Source organism: Erpetoichthys calabaricus, chromosome 1, assembly GCF_900747795.2.
Source record: "Erpetoichthys calabaricus chromosome 1, fErpCal1.3, whole genome shotgun sequence".
In the NCBI taxonomy this organism is placed as follows: Eukaryota; Metazoa; Chordata; class Cladistia; order Polypteriformes; family Polypteridae; genus Erpetoichthys; species Erpetoichthys calabaricus.
Genome location: NC_041394.2, coordinates 299,106,079 through 299,129,351, shown reverse-complemented (window position 1 = coordinate 299,129,351; position 23,273 = coordinate 299,106,079). Strand labels below are relative to the sequence as shown.

Below are 23,273 nucleotides of genomic sequence, written 5' to 3'. Positions count from 1 at the left end.
GGGGACGGCATTGCATGTGGCAGCTGCAAAGGGTTATGTAGAAGTTTTAAAGTAAGTATACAAGTTGAAGCAGGTTATTGGGTTCACTTCTGCCAGTATGAATAAGTGTTACTCTGCAAAATAAATCCTGTTTACTTGCAGCAGTTGGTTTTAATGTCATTTCTATTTATAGAGCACATCAGCTTATATATTAGACTAAATTAACTTAAAAATGTACCTTACTACAATAAAAAGTATTTATTAGTAGTCTGTCTGGTGCAGAAACATATAGTAACAGTTTAATATAACACATATGACACACATACGATTGATGGTTGTTAACTAGTCAGGACTGTAATTAGGGGTGCTCAGATCGATCAGCCATGTATCTAAATCGACCAATTTTCAGTAAAAAAGACTTGATTGGCTGATCACAAAATTCGAACTTTGCGTCCCGTGTTTCTCTAAGTGTAGAGGTCTGCATGGGACTGTTTTTTTTTTTTTTTTTTAAATAACTTGAACACACCCACCTCCACAGTATACCATCTCATGCCCACCTGCTTTCGCATACACCTGGCAATCATTTTATCGATCCCGCCCACAGAATATATTGCTTCCATTAAGGAAAAAGTCATGTATGATTGATAAGCCTATTTAACATAATCTTATACAAGGAGGTGGCTGAAGGTTTCCCCTCTTAGGCCCAGTTCTCCTTTTCACTTTTTTTGTGATGATTCTACTTCATCAGCATTTAATACAGATCTTCCAAAAATACTTAAACAATAATTTCTGAGCACAAGTCTGCACATCTTTTTCCACAGATAGGAACCAAAAAAGAGAAGTATAAGTAACATGTCTTGTTAAAGCTTTGTAAGCAGACAACCGCTTAACTATTTTATATTGAAATAATGTGCAATCTATTTTAATAATTGCTATTCATTTTACAAAAATGTGGAATGGATGCGGAAGGTAGGTGCTGCCTATGTACAAGTCACACATATAAATTTTGCTTAAAAGATACGTATTTCTAGTCGCTATATTACTGGTAGCTTAACAAACACTCCCCACTTTCTCACAGTACTTTTTGCTTTATCTATACAAGTGCACTGTAACCAAGCAAAGCAAGTAACAAGTATGCACTGGCTTCTCGTCTGCTCACAAGCTGTGTGAGAAAAGAGGGCATTAGTGCAACTGCATTATATTGCTATTACAAATTATTACATATCTCTTCTTATTCATATGCCTTTGAGATCCTCTTACATAAAATATACAGAAACGGAAGCTTTGGGCTGAGAAATGTTGCTCCTTTTGTAGGAGCATGTGGATAAGAGTTGATGCTGAACAGTTTGTTGACAAGTTCTTTCAAGAAGTCCTAATATGTGATTCTTAATCAGTCATTGAATCATTGAACGGTTCCATAAAAGAGACCACAGTTGTGAGAATCTTTCTATTGTTGCGATCCACCATTGTCAAATTGCTGTAATCACTGAACTTAGCACCTATATCCTTGTCTCCCACCGACTATTTCAGTACCACATAAGCTTGCCTTTGTTGTTCAGGATGTTTAAAATATGAGCGAGAATTGTGATAAGAATGTGGCAACTACATGTTTATCTGGTGTAGCCTCTCAAAGCAGGGATCACATTTGCTCCTCGAGGTCAGTAACAGTCAATTCTCAAAATAAGTTTTCAGACCAGTAAAATGTGATATTTTCACCTGTTTTAATCATGCTTGCTTCAAACAGGATCGCAAAAGCACCCTTGACACAAATTGTAGCTCTCATTAATATAAAGATGGTAGCCCATATATGAAAGAAGTTTTCATTCCAAATATCAGTTGTGACCGCATGCATATACAGCGCATCACTTTTTCCACATTTTGTTATGTTACAGGCCTTATTCCCAAATATGGATTAAATTCTACACACAACACCCCATAATGACAATGTGAAAAAAGGTTTACCTTGAGGTTTTTGCAAAATTTATTAAAAATAAAAAAATTGAGAATAGCACTGTACATAAGTATTCACAAAACTTTGCCCATGAAGCTCAACAATTGAGCTCAGGTGCATCTTGTTTCCCTGATCATCCTTGAGATGTTTTCTGCCAGCTACATGGATGTCCACCTGTGGTAAATTCAGTTGACTGGACATGATTTGGAAAGGCACACACCTGTCCTATATAAGGCTCCCACAGTTGGCAGTTCCATGTCAGAGCACAACCAAGCATGAAGTCAAAGGAATTGTCTGTAAGACCTCCGAGAGAGGATTTGTCTCGAGGCACAAATCTGGGGAAGGTTACAGAAAAAATTTCTGCTGCTTTGAAGGTCCCCAATGAGCACAGTGGCCTCCATCATCCCGTAAGTGGAAGAAGTTCAAAACCACAGGACTCTTCCTAGAGCTGGCCGAGGCCATCTAAACTGAGCGAATCGGGGGACAAGGGCCTTAGTTAGGGAGGTGACCAAGAACCAGATGGTCACTCTGTCAGAGCTCCAGAGGTCCTCTGTGGAGCGAGGCAGGGCCTTCCAGAAGGACAACCATCTCTGCAGCAATCCACCCAATCAGGCCTTGTGTGGTAGAGTGGCCAGGACCAGAACCACCTCCTCTAGTAAAAGGCACATGGCAGCCCTCTTGGAGGTTGCCAAAAGGCAGCTGAAGACTCTCAGACCATGAGAAAGAAAATTCCTCTGGGTCCTGATGAGACAAAGATTGAACTCTTTGGTGTGAATCGCCAGACGTCACGTTTGGAGGAAACCCTGGCACCGCTCATCACCAGGCCAATACCATCCCTACGGTGAAGCATGGTGGTGGCAGCATCATGCTGTGGGGATGTTTTTCAGCAGCAGGAAACTGGGAGACTAGTCAGGGATAAAGGGAAAGATGACTGCAGCAATGTACAGACACATCCTGGATGAAACACTGCTCCAAGGCGCCTTTGAGCTGAGACTGGGGCGACGGTTCATCTTTCAGCCAGGACAACGACCCTAAGCACCACAGCCAAGATATCAAATAAGTGACCTTCAGGACCACCAACTCTGTGAAGGTCTTTGAGTGGCCCAGCCAGAACCCAGACTTGAATCCGATTGAACATCTCTGGAGAGATCTTAAAATGGCTGTGTACTGACGCTTCCCATCCAACCTGATGGATCTTGAGAGGTGCTGCAAAGAGGAATGGGCGAAACTGGCCAAGGATAGGTGTGCCAAGCTTGTGGCATCATATTCAAAAAGACTTGAGGCTGTAATTGCTGCCAAAGGTGCATTGACAAAGTATTGAGGAAAGGCTGTGAATTCTTATGTACATGTTATTTCTCAGTTTTTTTATTTTTAATAAATTTGCAAAAACCTCAAGTAAACTTTTTTTCAACGTTGTCATTATGGGGTGTTGTGTGTAGAATTCTGAGGGGAAAAAAAATAATTTAATCCATTTTGGAATAAGGCTGTAACATAACAAAAAATGTGGAAAAAGTGATGTACTGTGAATACTTTCCGGATGCACTGTAAGTATTGACGGTCTCTAGCATGTCTGTGGTGTAACGGGTCCACAGCTGAAGTTACCAGGGCCACTTTTTAAATAAATCGCCGCACTCGCAGCTTGGAGAGGAGGCATGATGTGTGTGGCCAAGCGGTTCCTGGGGGAATTTGTGATGCGGGCGGTCCTCACTTAAGTGCACAGGTGAGGAGTCGTCCGCATCCGTAATTGTTCCCTGGAGCTGCTAATTGCAACATCTGATCCACGTCCCGTAATAAATAGAAGCGCGAGGTGGCTAGCGGAAAAGAAAGAAACGGAGGTTGCAGAAGAAGACAGCAGGAAGCAGGCAGGAGAAAAGCTGGTGTGTGTGCGCGCGCGCAGCGAAGAAGGCAGCTGAGCAGTGAGCCCTATCGGGGTGTTATGGCTGACACCCAAGGGGCAGTCAGTAGTGGTCGATCCGGCTGAGCATTTTGAAGAGCGGGAGTGACGGGGAAGAAGGATGGCTCGCCGCAGGAGTTGGGAGGTGGATTCCCCAGTGTGAGCGTCCTGGTCGCTGGGGAACCCAGGTCTTGGTCTGGGGAGAGCAGAACCAAAGCCAGGGATCGGGAAGCCTCCAGACCAACAGGCAGAGCAGGTCCAGCTGCAGCTAGGGTGACTCCCCTAGTGCATTGCCTGGATGGGAGGAAGCAGAGGAGTTGCCAGTTATCAGAAGAAGAATGCACCGGGCTTTGTGATTTAAAAAAAAAAAAACAGCTTCCAGCCGTTGTTTTAACTCATTTTTAAAGGATTGATTTATTGGTTTTTTGAACCTCCACAATTCACGGCTTTTTATCGGATTATTTATTTAATGACATGTTTGTGATGCACTGCACTTTAATTTGGACACTGTTTCTTGTTTGTTGATTTTAAAATAAAAAGCACTTTACACTTTTTGCACCATCCCCTTGCTTCATTGACATTACTGACGGTGTCCGGGTTCAAGAGCTCCTAGAAGGAAGATGGGAGCGTGGAGCGAACCCCGCATCGTCACAGTGTCATATAAATATCCATTCTCACTTTTGGCTTTTACTACCACATGCTGCGATACAGTCATCGGGGTGTGTAGATTCTCTTTAAACATCAGACTTTCCAATTTTGGCTGCAGGTGTCAAGGTACTGCTCAAGTCTGTTTTACGTTGTTAGCAAATTTATTGCAGCAAAGCAAATAGCACTTGGTTGTCATCGATAACAATTCAAAAAGACTTCAAAATGTCTGACTCCTCTTTACTGAGTTTTATAGTCTTGTACTCTCCTTTTTATGCTTTTTTCCACCGTCTTGGATGTAAGGATTAATCTGGGCTCTGCAATCTTGAGAAGGCTGTACAAAGAGACAGTATATGCATGCATCCTTGCTTAGGCAAGTGAATCATGTGAATTCATTAATTCCATATATATAGAATGAATGTACGTTCTGTTCTAAATTTAATTTTAATATCTCAGACTTTAGCTTTGTTATTTTTTTATTTTTTTTAATAAATAAATTTCCCACACTCTAGCTCCCGCCACGCTCACAGGTGTCGACCGTCTCTCTCCCGCCCCACAATACTGAAAACCAGTCCTGCATTGCAAACAGTTGCATTGGGCCCCATGGGAGTCCCGCTGGAGTGCAGACGTCTTTTGCAATCTCTTTTTGCACAAGGTATTATGGTAGTTGAGCCAGCACGTGTCCTTTTTTTGCTGCAAACTTCCTGCAATGTAACCAAAGTGCACTCTGGGCTTGGTTTTTATTAGAGAGTTTAGCCTTTACATTAAAGAAAGTGGAGTAATAAACTAAGAAAACTGAATTGGATGTGTGTGCTTTTAGAGAAATGGCAAGAAAAACTACTTTAAACTTCAGGTGTTTTTTTTTATCTTGTCCTTTAAATTAAAAGAGTTTCAGTTCGTACAGCAAAATTGTTTTATGTGCAGCAGCTTAAAATTTTTAATCGAAAAAAAGAAAAAATAAAAGAATAATTTGAAATTGCTGCTTAGTAGGTAATTGCGCATGTTAGCTTAAACAACAAAATTTTGATCTTTTGTTTATAAAACTGTAAGGATGTTAGTCTTGTCTTCTTGATAAACAACTTATGAACTGTTGATACAATTGCTGGCTTTTTTTTTTTTTTTTTAATATAAAAGATTTGTGACTGTATTATATATTTCTGTGTTTTGGTAAGAAACAAGTAATACATGATTAAAATGGTAATCCATATTTTATAAATGCACCTCAAGAATTACCGAATAAATATAGTACATGTGTATTTTAACAGCAAAAAACCTGGAGTGCAATTAATGATTAAAAATGATCAAAACCTCTAAGTACATGTATATTTACATATAAGCAGTGTTTAATTGCTAATTTTAATTGATTATGTTACAGATAGGTAACATTACAGAAAAAATGAACATGACGGCATGTAATTACAGTATCTCACAAAAGTGAGTACAACGCTCACATTTTGTAAAATATTTTATTATATCTTTTCATGGGACAACACTGAATATATGACACTTTGATACAATGTAAAGTAGTCAGTGTACAGCTTGTATAACCATGTGAATTTGCCTGTCCCTCAAAATAACTCAACACACAGCCATTAATGTCTAAACCGCTGGGAACAACAGTGAGTAAACCCCTTAGTGAAAAATGTCCAAATTGTGCCCAAAGTGTCTATATTTTTTGTGACCACCATTATTTTTCAGCACTGTCTTAACTCTCTTGGGCATGGAGTTCACTAGAGGTTCACAAGGTTGCCACTGGAATCCTCTTCCACTCCTCCATGACGACATCCACGGAGCTGGTGGATGTTTAAGAGATCTTGCGCTCCTCCCTCTTTCATTTGAGGTTGCCCAACAGTATGCTCAATAGGGTTTAGGTATGGAGATATGCTTGGCCTGTCCAGCACTTTTACCCTCAGTTTCCTTTAGCAAGGCAAGTGGTCGTCTTGGAGGTGTGTTTGGGTCGTTATCATGTTAGAATACTGCCCTGCGGCCCAGTTTCCGAAGGGAGGGATCATGCTCTGCTTCAGTATGTCACAGTACATGTGGCATTCATGGTTCCCTCAATGAACTGTAGCTCCTCAGTGCCGGCAGCACTCGTGCAGCCCCAAACATGACACTCCCAACCACCCATGCCTTGACTGTAGGCCAAGACACACTTGTCTTTGTACTCCTCACCTGGTTGCCACCCACACTCGCTTGACACTATCTGAACCAAATAAGTTTATCTTGGTCTCATTAGACCACAGGAATTGCTTCAGCAAACTGTTTGCGGGCTTTCTTGTGCATCATCTTAAGAAGAAGCTTCCTTCTGGGACAACAGCCATGCAGACCAATTTGATGCAGTGTGTAGTGTTTGGTCTGAGTACTGGCAGGCTGAACCCCAACCCATTCAAACTCTGCAGCACTCATACGTTTATTTTTAAAAGACAACATCTGGATATGACGCTAAGCACATGCACTCAACTTCTTTGGTCGACCATGGCGAGGCCTGTTCTGAGTGGAACCTGTCCTGTTAAACTGCTGTATGGTGTTGGCCACCGTGCTGCAGCTCAGTTTCAGGGTGTTGGAAATCTTCTTAAAGCGTAGGCCATCTTTATGAAGAGCAGCAATTCTTTTTTTCATATCTTCAGAGTTCTTTGCCGCGAGGTGCCATGTTGAACTTCCAGTGACCAGTATGAGAGAGTGTGAGAGCAATAACACCAAATTTAACACACCTGCTTCCCATTCACCACCTGAGGCCTTGTAAACTAAGGAGTACATGATACCGGGGAGGGAAAATGGTAATTGGGCACAATTTTGGACATTTTTTCACTTAGGGGTGTACTCACTTTTGTTGCCAGCGGTTTAGACATTAAGGCTGTGTGTTGAGAGTTATTTTGAAGGGGACAGCAAATTATACACTGTTATACAAGCTATACACTGACTACTTTACATTGTAATCAAAGTGTCCTATATCTTCAGTGTTGTCCCATGAAAAGATTTAATAATATATTTACAAAAATGTGAGGGTTGTACTCACTTTTGTGAGACTACTGTATAAAAAGGATTTTATTTACTTTATGCCAAATGCTAAAAAGTATTTATTTTATGGAAATTTTTATTTATTTTATTATTTTTATCTTCACAGAGGCATAAAGCCTACAGAATTTAATTTTGTTAAAATTCTGTGGTCAATCTGTGGTCTATAGTTTAATTTGTAAAACTACCAAAGGTAACACTTTTTAATATAGAGAACAATGGTTATGCAGGCACATAGTGTAAAATGTTTTTTAAAGGGATAAGAAAAAAAACTGAATCGGTATCGTAATCGGCCGATCAAGTATGAAATCAATGATCTTTATTGGCCTTAAAAACCTGATTGGAGTGTCCCTAGCTATAATATTTCTTGCTGGACTAATAATTTTTACAATTATTAATTTTTTCAACCTGCCTATGAGTTATCATTAATAATTCCTTCACCACTACAAAGAAGAAAAATCAGTAAGACCTCATTGTTTAAAACAGGCATCACTAAACAGCGTGATTTTCAGTGGTGACTGCTCTTATGCTAGTATAAAGAATTGTTCCAAGACACTTGTTTAGGAAGCAGACCATTTCAAAGTAATCAATTATGTTGCATTAGTTTCTTATTTTTTGACTGAATATAAAGTGTTGTAAAGCTTTTGTGCAACCCTTTTAGTTACATTGAAGTAATATAATTAGAACAAGTATATATTAGTAGTTTTTATTAAAACTAAAGTTAAAGAATTTGTTACAATTACATTTTTGCCTTAGTAATTCCCAAATATTAAAAGTATCTTTAAGTGTAATCTCACCTACCTTAAAATGTAATTAGACATCTGTATTTGAAAGCTCCATACATGACAGTTTTTACTAACAAAAGGATAGTGATCTAAATTTACAAAATCTGTTCAAAATGCTGCCACAGATATGAAAAAAACAATAGTGCAGAAAACATTAAATGTTAAAAATAGATCAACTAACATTGAAATATTGATCCGATATCCTTCCGCAATCCAGGAAAGGGGCTAGTTTTTTATATTTAAGATCAGATTTGTGTAATGCTTATGCCTTGCAAACAGTACACCATGATACTAACAATAGAAATTAGTTTTTTGCATATGCGTTTTGTTTTATTTATTTACAGAAAAAAAAGGTTACAGGGCTAGTTATGTTTTGGATCACGATACAAACTAGTTTGTTTGTGATGGAAAGTTATTTTAGAAAATGTTAAAAAAAAAAAACAAAGTATGGATCAGGAGATCATGGAGTTGACCTGGTTGACCAGACCTGTGCAAATGTGAATTCTAATTGGAAAATGTGAGCATTCCAGTAAAACAAAAGAAAGGGTGATCCAGTGTGAGTGTGGGTAAAAGCAAGCATTTAAACATTAGGAGAATGTAATAAAAGGTGGTTTAGAGAGGTGCTATAAAAAACATTCAGGGATCAATTGAAACTTATTTAAATGCAGTTTGGATTCATAGCCTGATAAGGGAACACACAAAGTGTGATCTTTGTGGTATGAAGAAGTACATGCAGTTAAGTTCTGAGTGGAAAGTGGGTCTGCACTATGAATTCATGTTGAGTCGATTGCTTCTCATGATCGTGATTGAGATAAAGACTAGAGAAGTGCATGAAGAATTGCTTGGGACATCTTGTGTGCTTTATTATATTGAAGGCAAACAAGAGAAATGGAATTAAAGGAGAAAAAACTTAAATTACATATTTATTGCATAAGTGAGATGAGGGCATTGCATTAATAACCCGGTGTGAGTTGCATGAAAGTAATTCTGGGCATTGTTCCCCCTTCTGACCTCTAGTGAGAGGCAGTTTATGAAAGCTGTATGAGAAGTAGTTACCCCTGTGGCAGTAGACATGGCTGATACTAGTAAACGATGAAGCTTTAAAGAGCAGTGGTAATTATCAGATGTATGGAGTGTCGCATAGTGAAAATATGAATGGTAAGTTAGCAGTAATAGTTGGCGTGGAAGTGTACTATTGAGAAACAAACTAAGGTAGTTTGAGCATTGGGTGAATCAGTACAGCAAGATGGAAGTGGAGGAGATAAGGCAAAGAAGATGTGGTTACAGAATAATGGAAAAACTGGGACTCACTCCAAAGGATGTCCAGGACCATAGAGAGTGGAGGATAAAGATTTGGGGGGAATAGCCTGTTGACCTTGGTAGAGCCTGGAAATGGCAGTTGTCAATACACTAACCTAGTTGTTTCAAGGTTTTAATACTGTTTATGTAAGTTGTTTGAGACATTCTCACACATACACACAACCCTGCACACTAAATGATGGCATAATACTATGTGTTTTATAATGTGGGAATTGTTTTGTATTTACTTTGTAAAGTAAGAAGGCGAAACAGCTAAGTCATAAGTCTGAAGTAGTGCTGAGTAGAGCAATGAAGTACAAAATTTTTTTAATGAAATTTATTATTGTTAGCTTTCACATGCATAGTTGTGATGTATTTTTATGGATCTAACTTTGTCTTTTACTTGATTTTATTTATTTTTTTGAAGAGTAACAAAGTTGGGTTAAAGTAAGGACGTTTTAATATATCATTTTCATCGGAATTTAATTAATATATCTTTTTTTCCATTGTTTTTGACTTTCTCTTACAAATTACATTTTTAAAGTATAATTTTACTTTTTTGTAGGCTTTTAATCCAAGCTGGGTATGACGTAAATATTAAAGATTATGATGGATGGACGCCACTTCATGCCGCAGCACATTGGGGTAAAGAGGAGGCTTGTCGTATTTTGGTAGAAAATTTGTGTGATATGGAAACTGTTAACAAAGTGGTAGGTGACTGTTCCTTTTCTTTCAATCATTTTACTATGTTAAGATAATTAAGATTCTTGTGCACTAAATTACCATTTCTGTCACAGTAAAACCTAATTTTCTAGTTCACTGGTTCCTAGCTCTGCCTTATAACTTTAGAGACCTAGATTTGGTTCTCAGCCTGGTCAGTTCTGAGAAGTATGCATATTAGGTTAATTGTTATGCATATTTGGTTAATTGGCAACTCATATCTACTCTAATATTAGTATAAATATGTGCCTTAAAATGGACTAGGCACTGCGGATCCCAACCTTGAGTCCAGTGTTGCTTAAATGATCACCAAATTTCTATGTCCCTTAAATAAAAAAGTAGACCCAGGAAAGGGTTTATTAGATGGAGCTTTAATTGGTAAAAGGCTAGCTTTGTGTTTCCATTATTGTTTAAATTATTAGTGTGATATTGGTGTTTTTCTCTTGGATACTAATTAACCATATTTTACCTTGTCAGACTTTTCAAAATATAAGCCTAATATGTTTGCATAATTTGTACTTTATTATACAAAACCCTTTAGTTGTAAGATATTTTCAGTGGCAAAACACATGTACATGTCAATTACCCTATCCAATTGATAGGCTTCATTGTATATTCTGTTGTAAATTAAATTTAAATACCTTGTTAACACTAGAATTTCCAAAGCCTATGAAAAAACTCCGTCCCATCTTAAATCGCTTTGCACCTCTCCATCAGCGTCTTCTGTCCTTTAAATGTGTCGATAAGCAACAAGCAGCTTACGATCACATCTCCCCACCGCCGCACAGTTTTCTCAGCTCAAGTCTGTTTACCTGCATGTCAGTTGCTTAGTTGTATACAACGAGAAGTCAAGCAAAATGATACCTTTTGTAAATACTATATCGTTATTTGGAACACATGCATTTCATGTGTGTTCCACGTCTACAACAATCTATTTAAACACATCGTTAAAACAGAAACGTTTTTCATGTTTTAGTAATAATTGACAAAATGTAGACATGAAGTGCATAATGTGTGAAACCTGAATTCCAAATATCAAAGAAACACTTTCACAAAAGGTACAAATATAACAGAACAAGTGCGCTTCTATTAAAGACTATAACTGGAGAAAAAGAACCCACGTTAGGGTGCGACATTGACATGCATTTGCTATGACCGCTTTGGTGGCGCAACGGTATCAGCTGTTGACTGGTAATCACAACTTCACGGGTTCGACCCCGGACGAGTCCTTTTTGAGAAGTGAGCTGCTCTTATTCTTACTATCTTAGAATAAAACCATACATTTGATTTGAGTCTGTAACAGCCAGTGAAAATTTATGATACTTGTAAAGGTTAGCTTTGTTTTTGTTTTTTTTAATTCAGTTTTATTCTCTCAGTTGCGTTCACGCATTTGACACTGTTGTTTTCACATAAAGACACGCTATAACAGAGGTGAACTCAGATGATGACGACGGTTCTACATCGGAGCAAGAATGCATGTCACACTTTTGGCATTGCTGTACTTTAATTTATTTACTTACTTCCTACAGCGTAAAGTCATAAGTAGACTGCAGAGCTTCCCATGTACATATACAAAGTACAGTGACAGCAAAAGTGCGACGTGCATTCTTGCTCTGATGTAGAACCGTCGTCATTATCTGCATTCACCTCTGTTGTAGCGCGTCTTTATGTGAAAACAGCAGTGTCAGATTTTGGGGGGGGTTAGATCGTGAACGAGACTGAGAGAATAAAACTGAATAAAAAAAAAAAACCAAAGCTAACCTTTACAAGTATCATAAATTTACACCGGCTGTTACAGACTGAATTCAAATATATGTTTTTTTTCTAAGACAGTAAGCATAAGAGCAGCTCACTTCTCAAAATGGACTCGTCCGGGGTCGAACTCGTGAAGTTGTGATTACCAGTCAACAGCTGATACCGTTGCACCATCGAAGTGGTCGTAGCAAATGCGTGTCAATGTCACACCCTAACGCGGGTTTCTTTTTCTGCAATTATATTCTTGAATAGAAACGCATTTGTTCTGTTCTATTGGTGCCTTTTGTGAAAGTGTTAGTTTGATATTTGGAATTCAGGCTTCACACATCATACACTTCATGTCTACATTTTGTCAATTATTACTAAAACATGAAAAATGTTTCTGTTTTAACGATGTGTTTACATATATTGTTGTGTACACACATGAAATGTATGTGTTCCAAATAATGATATAATATTTATAAAAGGTGTTATTTTGCTTGACTTCTCAATCTATACTACTCAAAGCAACTAACGCGCAGGTAAACAGACTTGAGCTGAGAAAACTGTGTGGCGGTGGGGGGATGTGATAGCAGGGTGCTTGCTGCTTATCAACACATTTACAGGACAAAAGACGCTGATGGAGAGGTGCGAAGCGATTTAAGGTGGGACGGATCCAGGAGTTTTTTCGTAGGCTCTGGTAATTCTAGTGTTAAATACATGTAAGGCTTAACAGTGTGTAATAATGCACATAGATTATGCATAATGGGTATACAGTCATGTGAAAAAGCAAGAAGACCCCTCTTCCCCACTCCCCACCAATATATATAGTTTGTATAGTTTGTTTCAAACCCCTTGACAACATCCTGATGGGATTAAGATACAGGCCAATGGCCTAGCCATTCCCAAATCTTCTGTTTCTTTCTTTTCAACCATTTGTTAGTGGATTTACTGTAAATGACTAGGGTCATTGTCTTGTTTAAGGTCCAATTTTGGTTAAGTTTCAATATTCTGACAGATGGTCTCACATTATTATCCAGCACCCTCTGGTACAAAGAAGAATTCATAGGTGATCTGTGATAGTGAGTTGCCCAGGCCCTGGTGCAGCAAAGTGGCTCCAAACCACATTTCCCCCACCATGCTTTTCAATTGGTATCTGAATCTTTTGGTCAAATGCCGTCTTTGGTTTTCCCAAACATATCTTATCGTACATTGGCCATATATCTGATGTTCCTTTTCTACAGCAAAGATGTCCTCTTGGCATACTTCTCATGTAGATCTAATATGTACAGCCTCATTCAGATTGACATCAGCAGTGACACTGGCTACCTCTAGATCCTATAATTCTGGGAACCTTAGAGACTTCTTCCAGCTTCTTGAGTTCTGTTCTAGGGTTGAAGTTGATGGGGTGGTCTGGCCTGGACAAGTTTTTACTTGTTTGAAGTCTTTTCTACTTGTAGAGGATCTTCCAGACAGCGATATGATTAATTTCCAGTTGTTTGGATATCTCTTTAAATCCATTGCCAGATTCTTAGCCATCTATAACCTTATTTCTGAATGCCTCAGAGAGCACTTTCAATCTCGACATGATGACAACACACACTTAAATGACAAACCTTTGTCTGAGGTTTAAATAAGACAGGTTCAGACAAGATCCTTTCTAAATGATGTTCAGATCATTTGCACCGGATCTGGTGCATTTGATTCCAAGTTTAGGTGTTTTGAGATAGTGATAAATTTAGGGGTGCACTTCATTTTTACAAATGAGGAAAATTTGCATTTATGCTTGTTTAAATTATGCAGGTGACTATAAAATATGAATGTGGCATGATGTTTTATATCACCCTTTATTCATGGATACTGTTAAAATGGAGATCAAATTTTGATGTGTCCACTGTAGGCCAAAGTGGGCATTGCTCTTTCTGTTAGGATTTAGTGGCATACCAGGGGCCTCGTGTATAACGCAGTGCGTAGAACTCACACTATAACATGGTGTGTAAACGCCGTGCGTAGAACTCACACTATAACATGGCGTAAGCACAAAAGCGGGAATGTGCGTACGCACAGAAAAATCCAGATGCAGGAATCTGTACGCACGCAAACTTTCACGTTCTTCCACTACATAAATCCCGATCAGCGTGAAAAGTAACGTACGTGCACGCGCCTTCTGTCCCGCCCCAACTTCTCCCCAGAATTACGCCTCTTTGAATATGCAAGATCAATATAAATAGCCTTCTGTGAAAAGACAATGGGAAAAGCACGGGGGGAAATATAAGAATTTCAGTGAATACCAAGTGGAGGCAAAGGAAAAACGTACTATTTAGTTGGTTTTAAACAGTGGTATAATCAACAAAAGGAAGTTGATCGAGTGACAGAGTGTCGGAGAAACTCGAAGGCTCAAATTTACAAAGTCGCACAGGTGCCCGAAATAAAAAAGAAATCACATATCAAAGTCGCCGTTAAAAGGCGAGTCGTAGTCCACCGTCTGAGTGTCATATTGAAAGCTTATTAGGGTACAGACAAAAAAAATAGGCATACAGTGGGGAAAAAAGCACGAAATGTCAACTTTAATCTCGAAATTTCCACTTTAATCACGTAGTTTATTTTGCCATTAAAGTAGAACATCATAAACTTCATCTTTAAATCGTTTAATTTACTAGTTTCTCAGAATCCCATTGAACTAAAGTGGCACATTAAATGCTTTGTTCTGTACTTTGATCTTCTATGTGCTCTACATGTGTGAATCACTACCTGCATTCTTAAACGGGCCTTTCTCTTTCTCCGACAGGACACAGAATCCATTACGTTCGTGATATTACAGCTCTCTGAATAATTAAAAATACTGAGATGTATACGTGATATCTTTTTCATGATGAAAGGAATGAAAAGCATGTTATTAAACATGGGAACACGGCTGGCGCAGTGCTTGTTCATATCTCACGCAGAGGGCTTACGCGCCATGCGCGACCTTCGATGAAATAATTTACTACAGAAGTACTGTCTCTTTCAAACGAACTAACCTCCAATTCCTGTTCCTTACTTTTCTTTCTCCAAAAACCCAATCGCCACACAATCAGCTATATAGACGTGAAGCCATCTGTAAGCTTAAAACGCCGATTCTTCAAAACTTTTAAGGAATATTGAAGTATCTTCGTAGTAATGTTTAATTATTCTATCCGTATAGCATTCCAGTGTCGCGTCAGCACCAGCAAGAATACAACGCCAATGCAGGAACAATCCCTGAACTAGCTAGCGCTGCGGCACCGAGTCCTCACATGTTTAATTATTAACAATACAGATTATTTAAATGAAGTTAAAGTTTTACTATAATATAGTCAACATATTTGCTGCATTTCATCTTAAAAATGAAATACCGTCATCATATGTAAATACGCGCTTTATAAAGTGGCGCAGGTTGTGCAATATTATAACTAGTGCAAGTTTACCAGTGAGGTAATTGTACTTATAAGTAAACAGTTCTACATGGAGGCACTTGATGGACTGATTGAGGTGCGTTTATAGTTCTTGGGATGAAACCTTTTCTAAACCACGAAGTCCGTACTAGGAAGTCTCTAAAGCGTTTTGCCGTGGCTCAGGCAGCGTCTGCTTATGCTGTATAACCGATATTTCTCCTTCCGATCAGCTGCTGCTGTGACTCCTCACTCAGATACAGTGATATACATAGCTGCCGAGTGGTACAGTGAGAGTAATATGGAAAAAGATGATCTGCTGTGGCAACCCTTAACGGGAGCAGCTTGAAAGAAGAAGAAGATGCAGTGAGAGTTACAACGCTAAAGCAGTTATGGTATTTGGAATACTATGGCTATTCCCTGGACCATTATATTGCTGCAGGGTAATTACAATCAGATGCGTTACACTAATAAACAATATGCAGTTAGTTTTCATGTGTATTTATAAAGCCGCGTGCAGGAATGTGGAGCTAAGAAAGAAAGGGTGTCCACGCAGGAACAGTAGCACTGCTTTTGACGCTGGGTGTCGCCAGTCTGCAAAACTGAGCGGAGAACTTGCGTACGCCAAGGTATGAGTTACCGTGGAAATGTGCGTGGCTTTACGCCAAGTTTAGGTTTTATACATCGCGATTTGAGCGTGAAAACGGGAGTATGCAACATTTCTGTGCGTACGCACCGTTTATACATGAGGGCCTCCAGGTCTGTTAGGAAAGCAGATTTAACAGGGATGCAGACAACCAGCTGTACCTTCGCCCACATTACATTACAAACTAAGTGACTGAATGAACTCCAGCTTGTACCAGGAACTGCCTGTGCTTCAACTGATAGCATAGCTGTAAAGCAGAGTTGAACTGACATCTTTCCAGAGGCCCCTCTGCAGATATTTTGTGCCAGAAGGAGCAAAATTAACACAAGCAAAAACGAAGAGATGCAAATGAATAACTGCTCTCATTGACAGAAGAATTCGCCTATGAGACATTGATTTGTACCTGGAAGTGACTTTAATCCAGTCAGGAGAAGTTATCCATCCATCCATTTTCCAACCCGCTGAATCCGAACACAGGGTCACGGGGGTCCGCTGGAGCCAATCCCAGCCAATACAGGGCACAAGGCAGGAACCAATCCTGGGCAGGGTGCCAACCCACCGCAGCAGGAGAAGTTATACATTCCTTTAAAACTCTCTGTACTGTCCTGAATATTCTCTTGCCACCCTTTCTACCTATCTCAGATGGCTCTCTTAAGGGAACCTCTACAGTACCTTTGCCTTCGTTCTCCAAAATGATGGAAAACTAATAAGCTGTTGAGCCATGCTTCCTTGAGCAGGCTGAATCCGACAAACTCTACTCTTTTTGTGAGCCTGTGAGCTTAGATCATTTGCCAAGCTAAATGATGAGCCAGGTCTGAAGGCAGAGAAGCAGCCATCACTTCAAGGTGAGACCTTCAGCACTAATCTTGTGTCTGAAAGAGCAATGCTTTATCATATGAAGTTGCAGACAACACAGCAAAGTGACTAACTGAAGAAAGCACTGCACACCCACACCACAAACAAAAGATCATGCAGCAAAGATGAAGAATGACACTCTAGCATGAGAAGAATCATCTACTTGAATTTGGAACAACAACTCCACACATCATTGGATATAATCTTTAAAGACTTAGTATTGTAAAACTATTTGTCTGTGCCAAGATAAATTACAGCTGTAAATAGCAAATAATCACACATTCTCTAAATATGTTTCTGTCTAGTCGGTCTGCATCTTATCTTAAATATGAATAAAATATTATGCAGTTATCATGTTTCTATAATCATTATGTTTATAAATCAGTCAATTTATTTCTTAAAATGAGTTACCTTGATGTAAGTTTAAAGGGCGGGAGAACTACCTCCTACCGACAGAGGAAGGTATAGGGTTAATGAAGTTGGGAGTATTACAGAATTATTTAATCAATTACCAGGATTTCCAAAGGTAAAACCGATGATTGAGTAACAGAGTTAAATTTCGTCTCCTTTCTTCCTTATTATCACTGACCCTGGGTTAGCAAGTTAAAATTAATCTTTCTATCCCTACATTTTATTGACTTCCCTTTTGGTAGGCATAATAAATCACACTCTTTCCTACACCACGATACTGTAAGCCAAAAAAGCATTTGGTGGGGGTATACCTACTTTTTCATATGATTGTAGCAAGGTTGTGAATCTGGTTATAGTTATATAAATTTATTAGGAAGATGAAATCTTTGTTTAATCTAAACTTTTTATGAAATGAAATATTCACAATCTCCATTTTTTACAGGAATTGCATGTAATAAAAATTAATTTGCTCATCGTGCAGATATAAACATCTAGCAAAACCAATTCATTGCATGGATTCAAGGAGTTATATTTTCAGTGCCTGTTAAAACAAAGCACTTTGGGTTATATAACAGAAAATTAAAAGGCTGTTAACAAAAATGAAGAAAATTACATAATATAGTTAATATAAAATCTGCATAAAAATTGAATCTGTAAAATGACTAAACAGTAATTAAAAAATTTGCTTAAACAAACAAAAGGCATTAATTCTTCATTTAAACGCATCTAAAAACTAGCTATTGTATACTTTTTAAGAAAGACTTATAAAGTTTAACAGCAAAATAACAGCACAAACCTTAAGTGTTATTCCAGTATCTCCAAAAATAAGATGGTCATAAAGAGAGTGAAGATAATTGTTAGGCACATAGTACTTATTTAGTTTGATAAATTGAACATAGATTTATCATGCAGTTTGAAGGTTAATGATAAAATTTTAAAATTAACATATGGAAATGATAGATGGAATTTTTTTTATAGATCACTATGTAAGGTAAGGTTCATTAATCGAAACAAGAAAGGTGAAAGTATAAGTAACAATTTTAACTCTAAAATTAAGAAAAGTGCAAACTCTATGTTAAATGGAAGTATGCAGATTTAAAGGAGGTTTTTATTTGTTAATTTAGGTAGAATTTTTGTCATATTTTGTTGTTTAAATTGATCAGCCACAGCATGAAGTTAGGGAAAGAGTAGTGGAAGCTAGTGATGATGGACAGGTTCACAGACGAGAGTAGATATGAGGTTTGTGGATGACATTGTGATCTTTAATGAGAGTATATAGCCAGTTGAGGAGACCCTGAAGAGGTGGAAATATGCTCTGGTGAGGAGAGGAATGAAAGTCGGAAGGACCAAGACAGAATTTATGTGAATGAATGAGAGGGATGTCAGAGGAATGGTGAGGATGCTGGGAATAGAGTTGGCAAAGGTGGATGAGCTTAAATACTTGAAATCAACAGTACAGAGTAGCGGGGAGTGTGAAAGAGAGGTGAAAAAGGGAGTGCAGGCAGGGTGGAGTGGGTGGAGAAGAGTATCATTAGTGATTTGTTACAGATGGAAACCAGCAAAAGTGAAAGAGGAGGTCTTCAAGATGGTAGTGAGACTAGCTATGTTATATGGGTTGGAGATTGCTGCACTAATGAAAAGACATTATACACAGAGCTGGAGGTGGCAGAATTAAAGATGTTAAGATTTACATTGGGTGTAACAAGGATGGACAGGATTAGAAATGAGTACATTAGAGGTCAGCTGAGATTGGATGGTTTGGAGACAAAGCCAGAGAGACTTGATTGTGTTGGTTTGGACATGTGCAGAGGAGAGATGCTGGCTATATTGGAAGAAGGATGCTAGGGATAAAGGTGCTAGGCAAGAGGGAAAGAGGAGGTTTATGGATGTGGTGAGAGAGCACATGCAAGTGGGTGTGACACATCAAGATGCAGAGGACAGGAAGATATGGAAATTAATGATCCACTGTGGCAACCACCAAAGGGAACAGCCGAAAGATGAAGAAGAGGTAGAGTTTAGAAACCAACACAACATAGATTATGCACAGAACAACTGAAAGATCTAATGGACGACCAAATTAAATTTACTTAAAACAAGGTATTGAGGAATATAAGCTTTGTAAATTTTACAGATGACGTTTGTGGCTCCCATGCATGTATGGTGCCATTTTTGAGCTAACTGCTTAGTAGATTGACTGTAAAATTCAGTTAGTTATTCCAGATGTGCAAGAATTTCCTTGCTTGCATGTTGTTTGGAAAAAAATGTTTTATAACTGGAACATTCCTAAAAGTGAATTGAATATTGTAACAAAGACAATGTGAAATATGTTGTGGATAAGTAGATAGACGTTAATGCTCTAAAGTTTAGAGTCAAGTACAGTCATGAGCCAATTTACAGCGACCAATCTGAGGCCATTTATACATTTGGCCAAAGGCCATAGGAAAACAGTAGGGTAATGTTCTAGAAATTGCCAAACCCAAAGGCTGTCTGCCTTTTGGTTTTCACAAACTTCTGGCAGCACCACCATGCATAGAATAATGCATTCTGCATAGAAGCAGCGAGAAAAGAGGTTTTGGATCTGCAGAGGTAGCAGTGTTTTGTCCGTCTTCCTTTTTGATGTTGCAACCAACAAATGGCCACAAACTACCAATAAGTATATTATTGCGCTTTCCAGAGTTCCAGTATTCTGTAGCTGGCATGTCTTTTTTTTTCCATCCAATTCTGATTTGCACTTTTTTTTTATTCCATCAAGAAGATTGAAGCACGTTGTAAATAATAATCTATTTTGATATTTTTATTATTTCACATGCTCTCATGTTTTCTGACTCCTGGAGGGCACTTTAAGGTTTATTTTGATTGCCACAGCTGTGTATGATAAATTCTAATGCATTTTGCCGCACCACCTTCCCTTATACAGATGTGTGGCCCCTGAGACTACTATCAGTTTGTGTCTCCTGGTGACACATACCAAACCCACAGAGACTCTGTTGTAATGACAGCTACACTTTGTGACCAACATACAACCAAATATCTGGTCCCAAATGGAGGTGTATGTTGGTGCTTGACTGTAAAATAAAATTAAGGAAAAGACTTATTTCCTATTGAAAATACTAGTTTTTACTAATTAAGAAACTGCCTATAACAAAACCTTCTGCTTTTTGTGATTCTGCCCCACCCAGTTCTTGCTGGGGGGAAAAACACCTTCGATGCTTTCACTGTGATTTTTGAATTACTTGCCACTGTTAGTGCAAACCAGTGCATACCTAATGAAAACACTTCAGTTTTGGCTCTTCAGTGTGACAGTGGAAGGTATTATTAACATTAGTTATTGTACAAAAACTTGAAGGAAAAGGTGATGATACAACTCATAGAAATATCTTGCTTTTAATATGTTTATATGTTTGTATTTTTTGTTTAATGTCATTTCATGTTTTTGAAAGTTACTTATAATTATATACAGTGCAGTAGGCTTGCAGATTAAAGCACATTATATATTAAAAAAAAGTTAAACTAAATAGAATGCTTACACTGTTTGAATTGTTCATGTAACATACTGTGGCAGTGGTGTGTCCTGGATTTCGAAATTGGATTCAGATTAGCTGATATATTGTGCAAAAGGCTGGTAATCCGGACTCGCATCAAAAATCTTGATCGATACATCTCTGAACAGTGTGACATTAAGTTTACACCAATATTTGTCCCTGCACCAACATTTATTTCTATGCTAAATGTGTGAAAGGGTGTTTTGCTTGAAATAGAAATGAACATTGGTAACATTCAAAAGTCATTATAATAAAATAAATATCAGAAATAAGGCAGTTATTTCCCATTGCCTTTACCTGAGGGGAAAAAATCCACTTTTTGTTTGCTGTAATAGATCCCTAACAGTTCTGCTATAAACAGCAGTAAGTCATAAATCATATGTCATTAACAAATCAATAGCAAAACATTACTTCTAGTGTCCTGGAAAAGTACAGTATTTGTTTTTGGTAGAACTACAGATACAGTACAAGAGCAGAGCCATGGCATCGTAAAAAATCTGTCCCAAGATATGTTCTGGATGGATGTGCTTAATAAGCATGTGGCTCTCTGGTTAACTAGTTACTATACAAGCTAACTGTTCAAAAAAGATGATTAGACTAATCCTAAAAATAATGTAAAGAAACAGATCTGTTAAACACTGTTGTACTGTACAGTGTGTCTGGATTAACATATACTGAAATTGATGCAAAACAAAACGAAAACATTATTTTACATTTGAATACCTTTTTTTCTGCGTAAAGATTGCTTTTTTTATTTACCTTAATTATAATCAGGTACAGTAATCCCTCCTCCATCGCGGGGGTTGCGTTCCAGAGCCACCCGCGAAATAAGAAAATCCGCAAAGTAGAAACCATATGTTTATATGGATATTTTTATATTGTCATGCTTGGGTCACAGATTTGTGCAGAAACACAGGAGGTTGTAGAGAGACAGGAACGTTATTCAAACACTGCAAACAAACATTTGTCTCTTTTTCAAAAGTTTAAACTGTGCTCCATGACAAGACAGAGATGACAGTTCCATCTCACAATTAAAAGAATGCAAACACGCACTCCTTTGAAGAGGAAGATATGTCAGGAGCACAGAATGTCACATAGATAGAGAAAACAATCTCTAGCAAACAAATCAATAGGGCTGTTTGGCTTTTAAGTATGCGAAGCACCGTGGCACAAAGCTGTTGAAGGCGGCAGCTCACACCCCCTCCGTCAGGAGCAGGGAGAGAGAGAGAGAGAGATAGAGAGAGACAGAGTTTGTTTTTCAGTCAAAAATCAATACGTGCCCTTCGAGCTTTTAAGTATGCGAAACACCGTGCAGCATGTCGTTTCAGGAAGCAGCTGCACAAAAGATAGCAACGTGAAGATAATCTTTCAATATTTTTAGACGAGCGTCCGCATCGTCTAGGTGTGCGAACAGCCCCCCCTGCTCAATCCCCCTACGTCAGGATCAGAGAAAGTCAGCGCAAGAGAGAGAGAAAGTAAGTTGGGTAGCTTCTCAGCCATCTGCCAGTAGCGTCCCTTGTATGAAATCAACTGGGCAAACCAACTGAGGAAGCATGTACCAGAAATTAAAAGACCCATTGTCCGCAGAAATCCGCAAACCAGCAAAAAATCCGCGATATATATTTAAATATGCTTACATATAAAATCCGCAATGGAGTGAAGCGCGAAAGGCGAAGCGCGATATAGCGAGGGATCACTGTAGTGATATTCCATCTGTCAGCCTTATACACTGGGGCTGTCCTTAACTGACTTTAAGCAGGTTCAACCCAACATGAATTTAAGCACAACCTTGAGGCTTGGAATGGTATCTAGCAGCAGCCTCTGAACTTCATTCTTTTAGCACATTTTATAATATCAAAATTTTTAGCTAGTCCACAGAGACCATTTTCCAAGTTTTTATTCTCTTGATGCATTGTACATTTTAGCATACCTTTAGCATGTATGTATTACCTTAAATATTTTTCAATTAACTAGTAAATAAAGTTGGGGGAAAAAATCCCCTTACAGGCTTTACATAAGTGACAGTATGCATTATTCATTTAGTGCTTATTGTAAATATAGACTAAAATCAGTGTACCATTCACCTTTTTTCTCCTCCTTAAAACAATATTTGAAATAGTAATCTATTAGTAATTTAAAAATATACTTACTGCTTTGTCAAAATTAGTAGAAATATCTCAATTTTATATTCCAATTTTTGTTAATTCTTTCAGGGTCAAACTGCCTTTGATGTTGCAGATGAAGATGTTCTTGGTTATTTAGAAGAACTGCAAAAGAAGCAGACCTTGGTATGGCCATGCTCAGTACTTCCATATTTGCATGTGGTAATTTAAAATCTAAAGTAAAAGTTTGCATTTGCATAACATGTCAATGTAATTGTAGATATC

The 23,273-nt window shown here is 38.2% G+C and overlaps 1 protein-coding gene across 1 annotated transcript in view; it reads left to right on the top strand.

Annotated features, from left to right (window-relative positions):
• The window catches only part of ppp1r12a (protein phosphatase 1, regulatory subunit 12A), a 355,094-nt gene that overhangs the window by 174,494 nt on the left and 157,327 nt on the right, over nt 1–23,273 (top strand). The window contains 3 exon segments of the mRNA XM_051934734.1: nt 2–51; nt 10,134–10,278; nt 23,100–23,174. Coding sequence (XP_051790694.1) covers nt 2–51; nt 10,134–10,278; nt 23,100–23,174 — 270 coding nt within the window.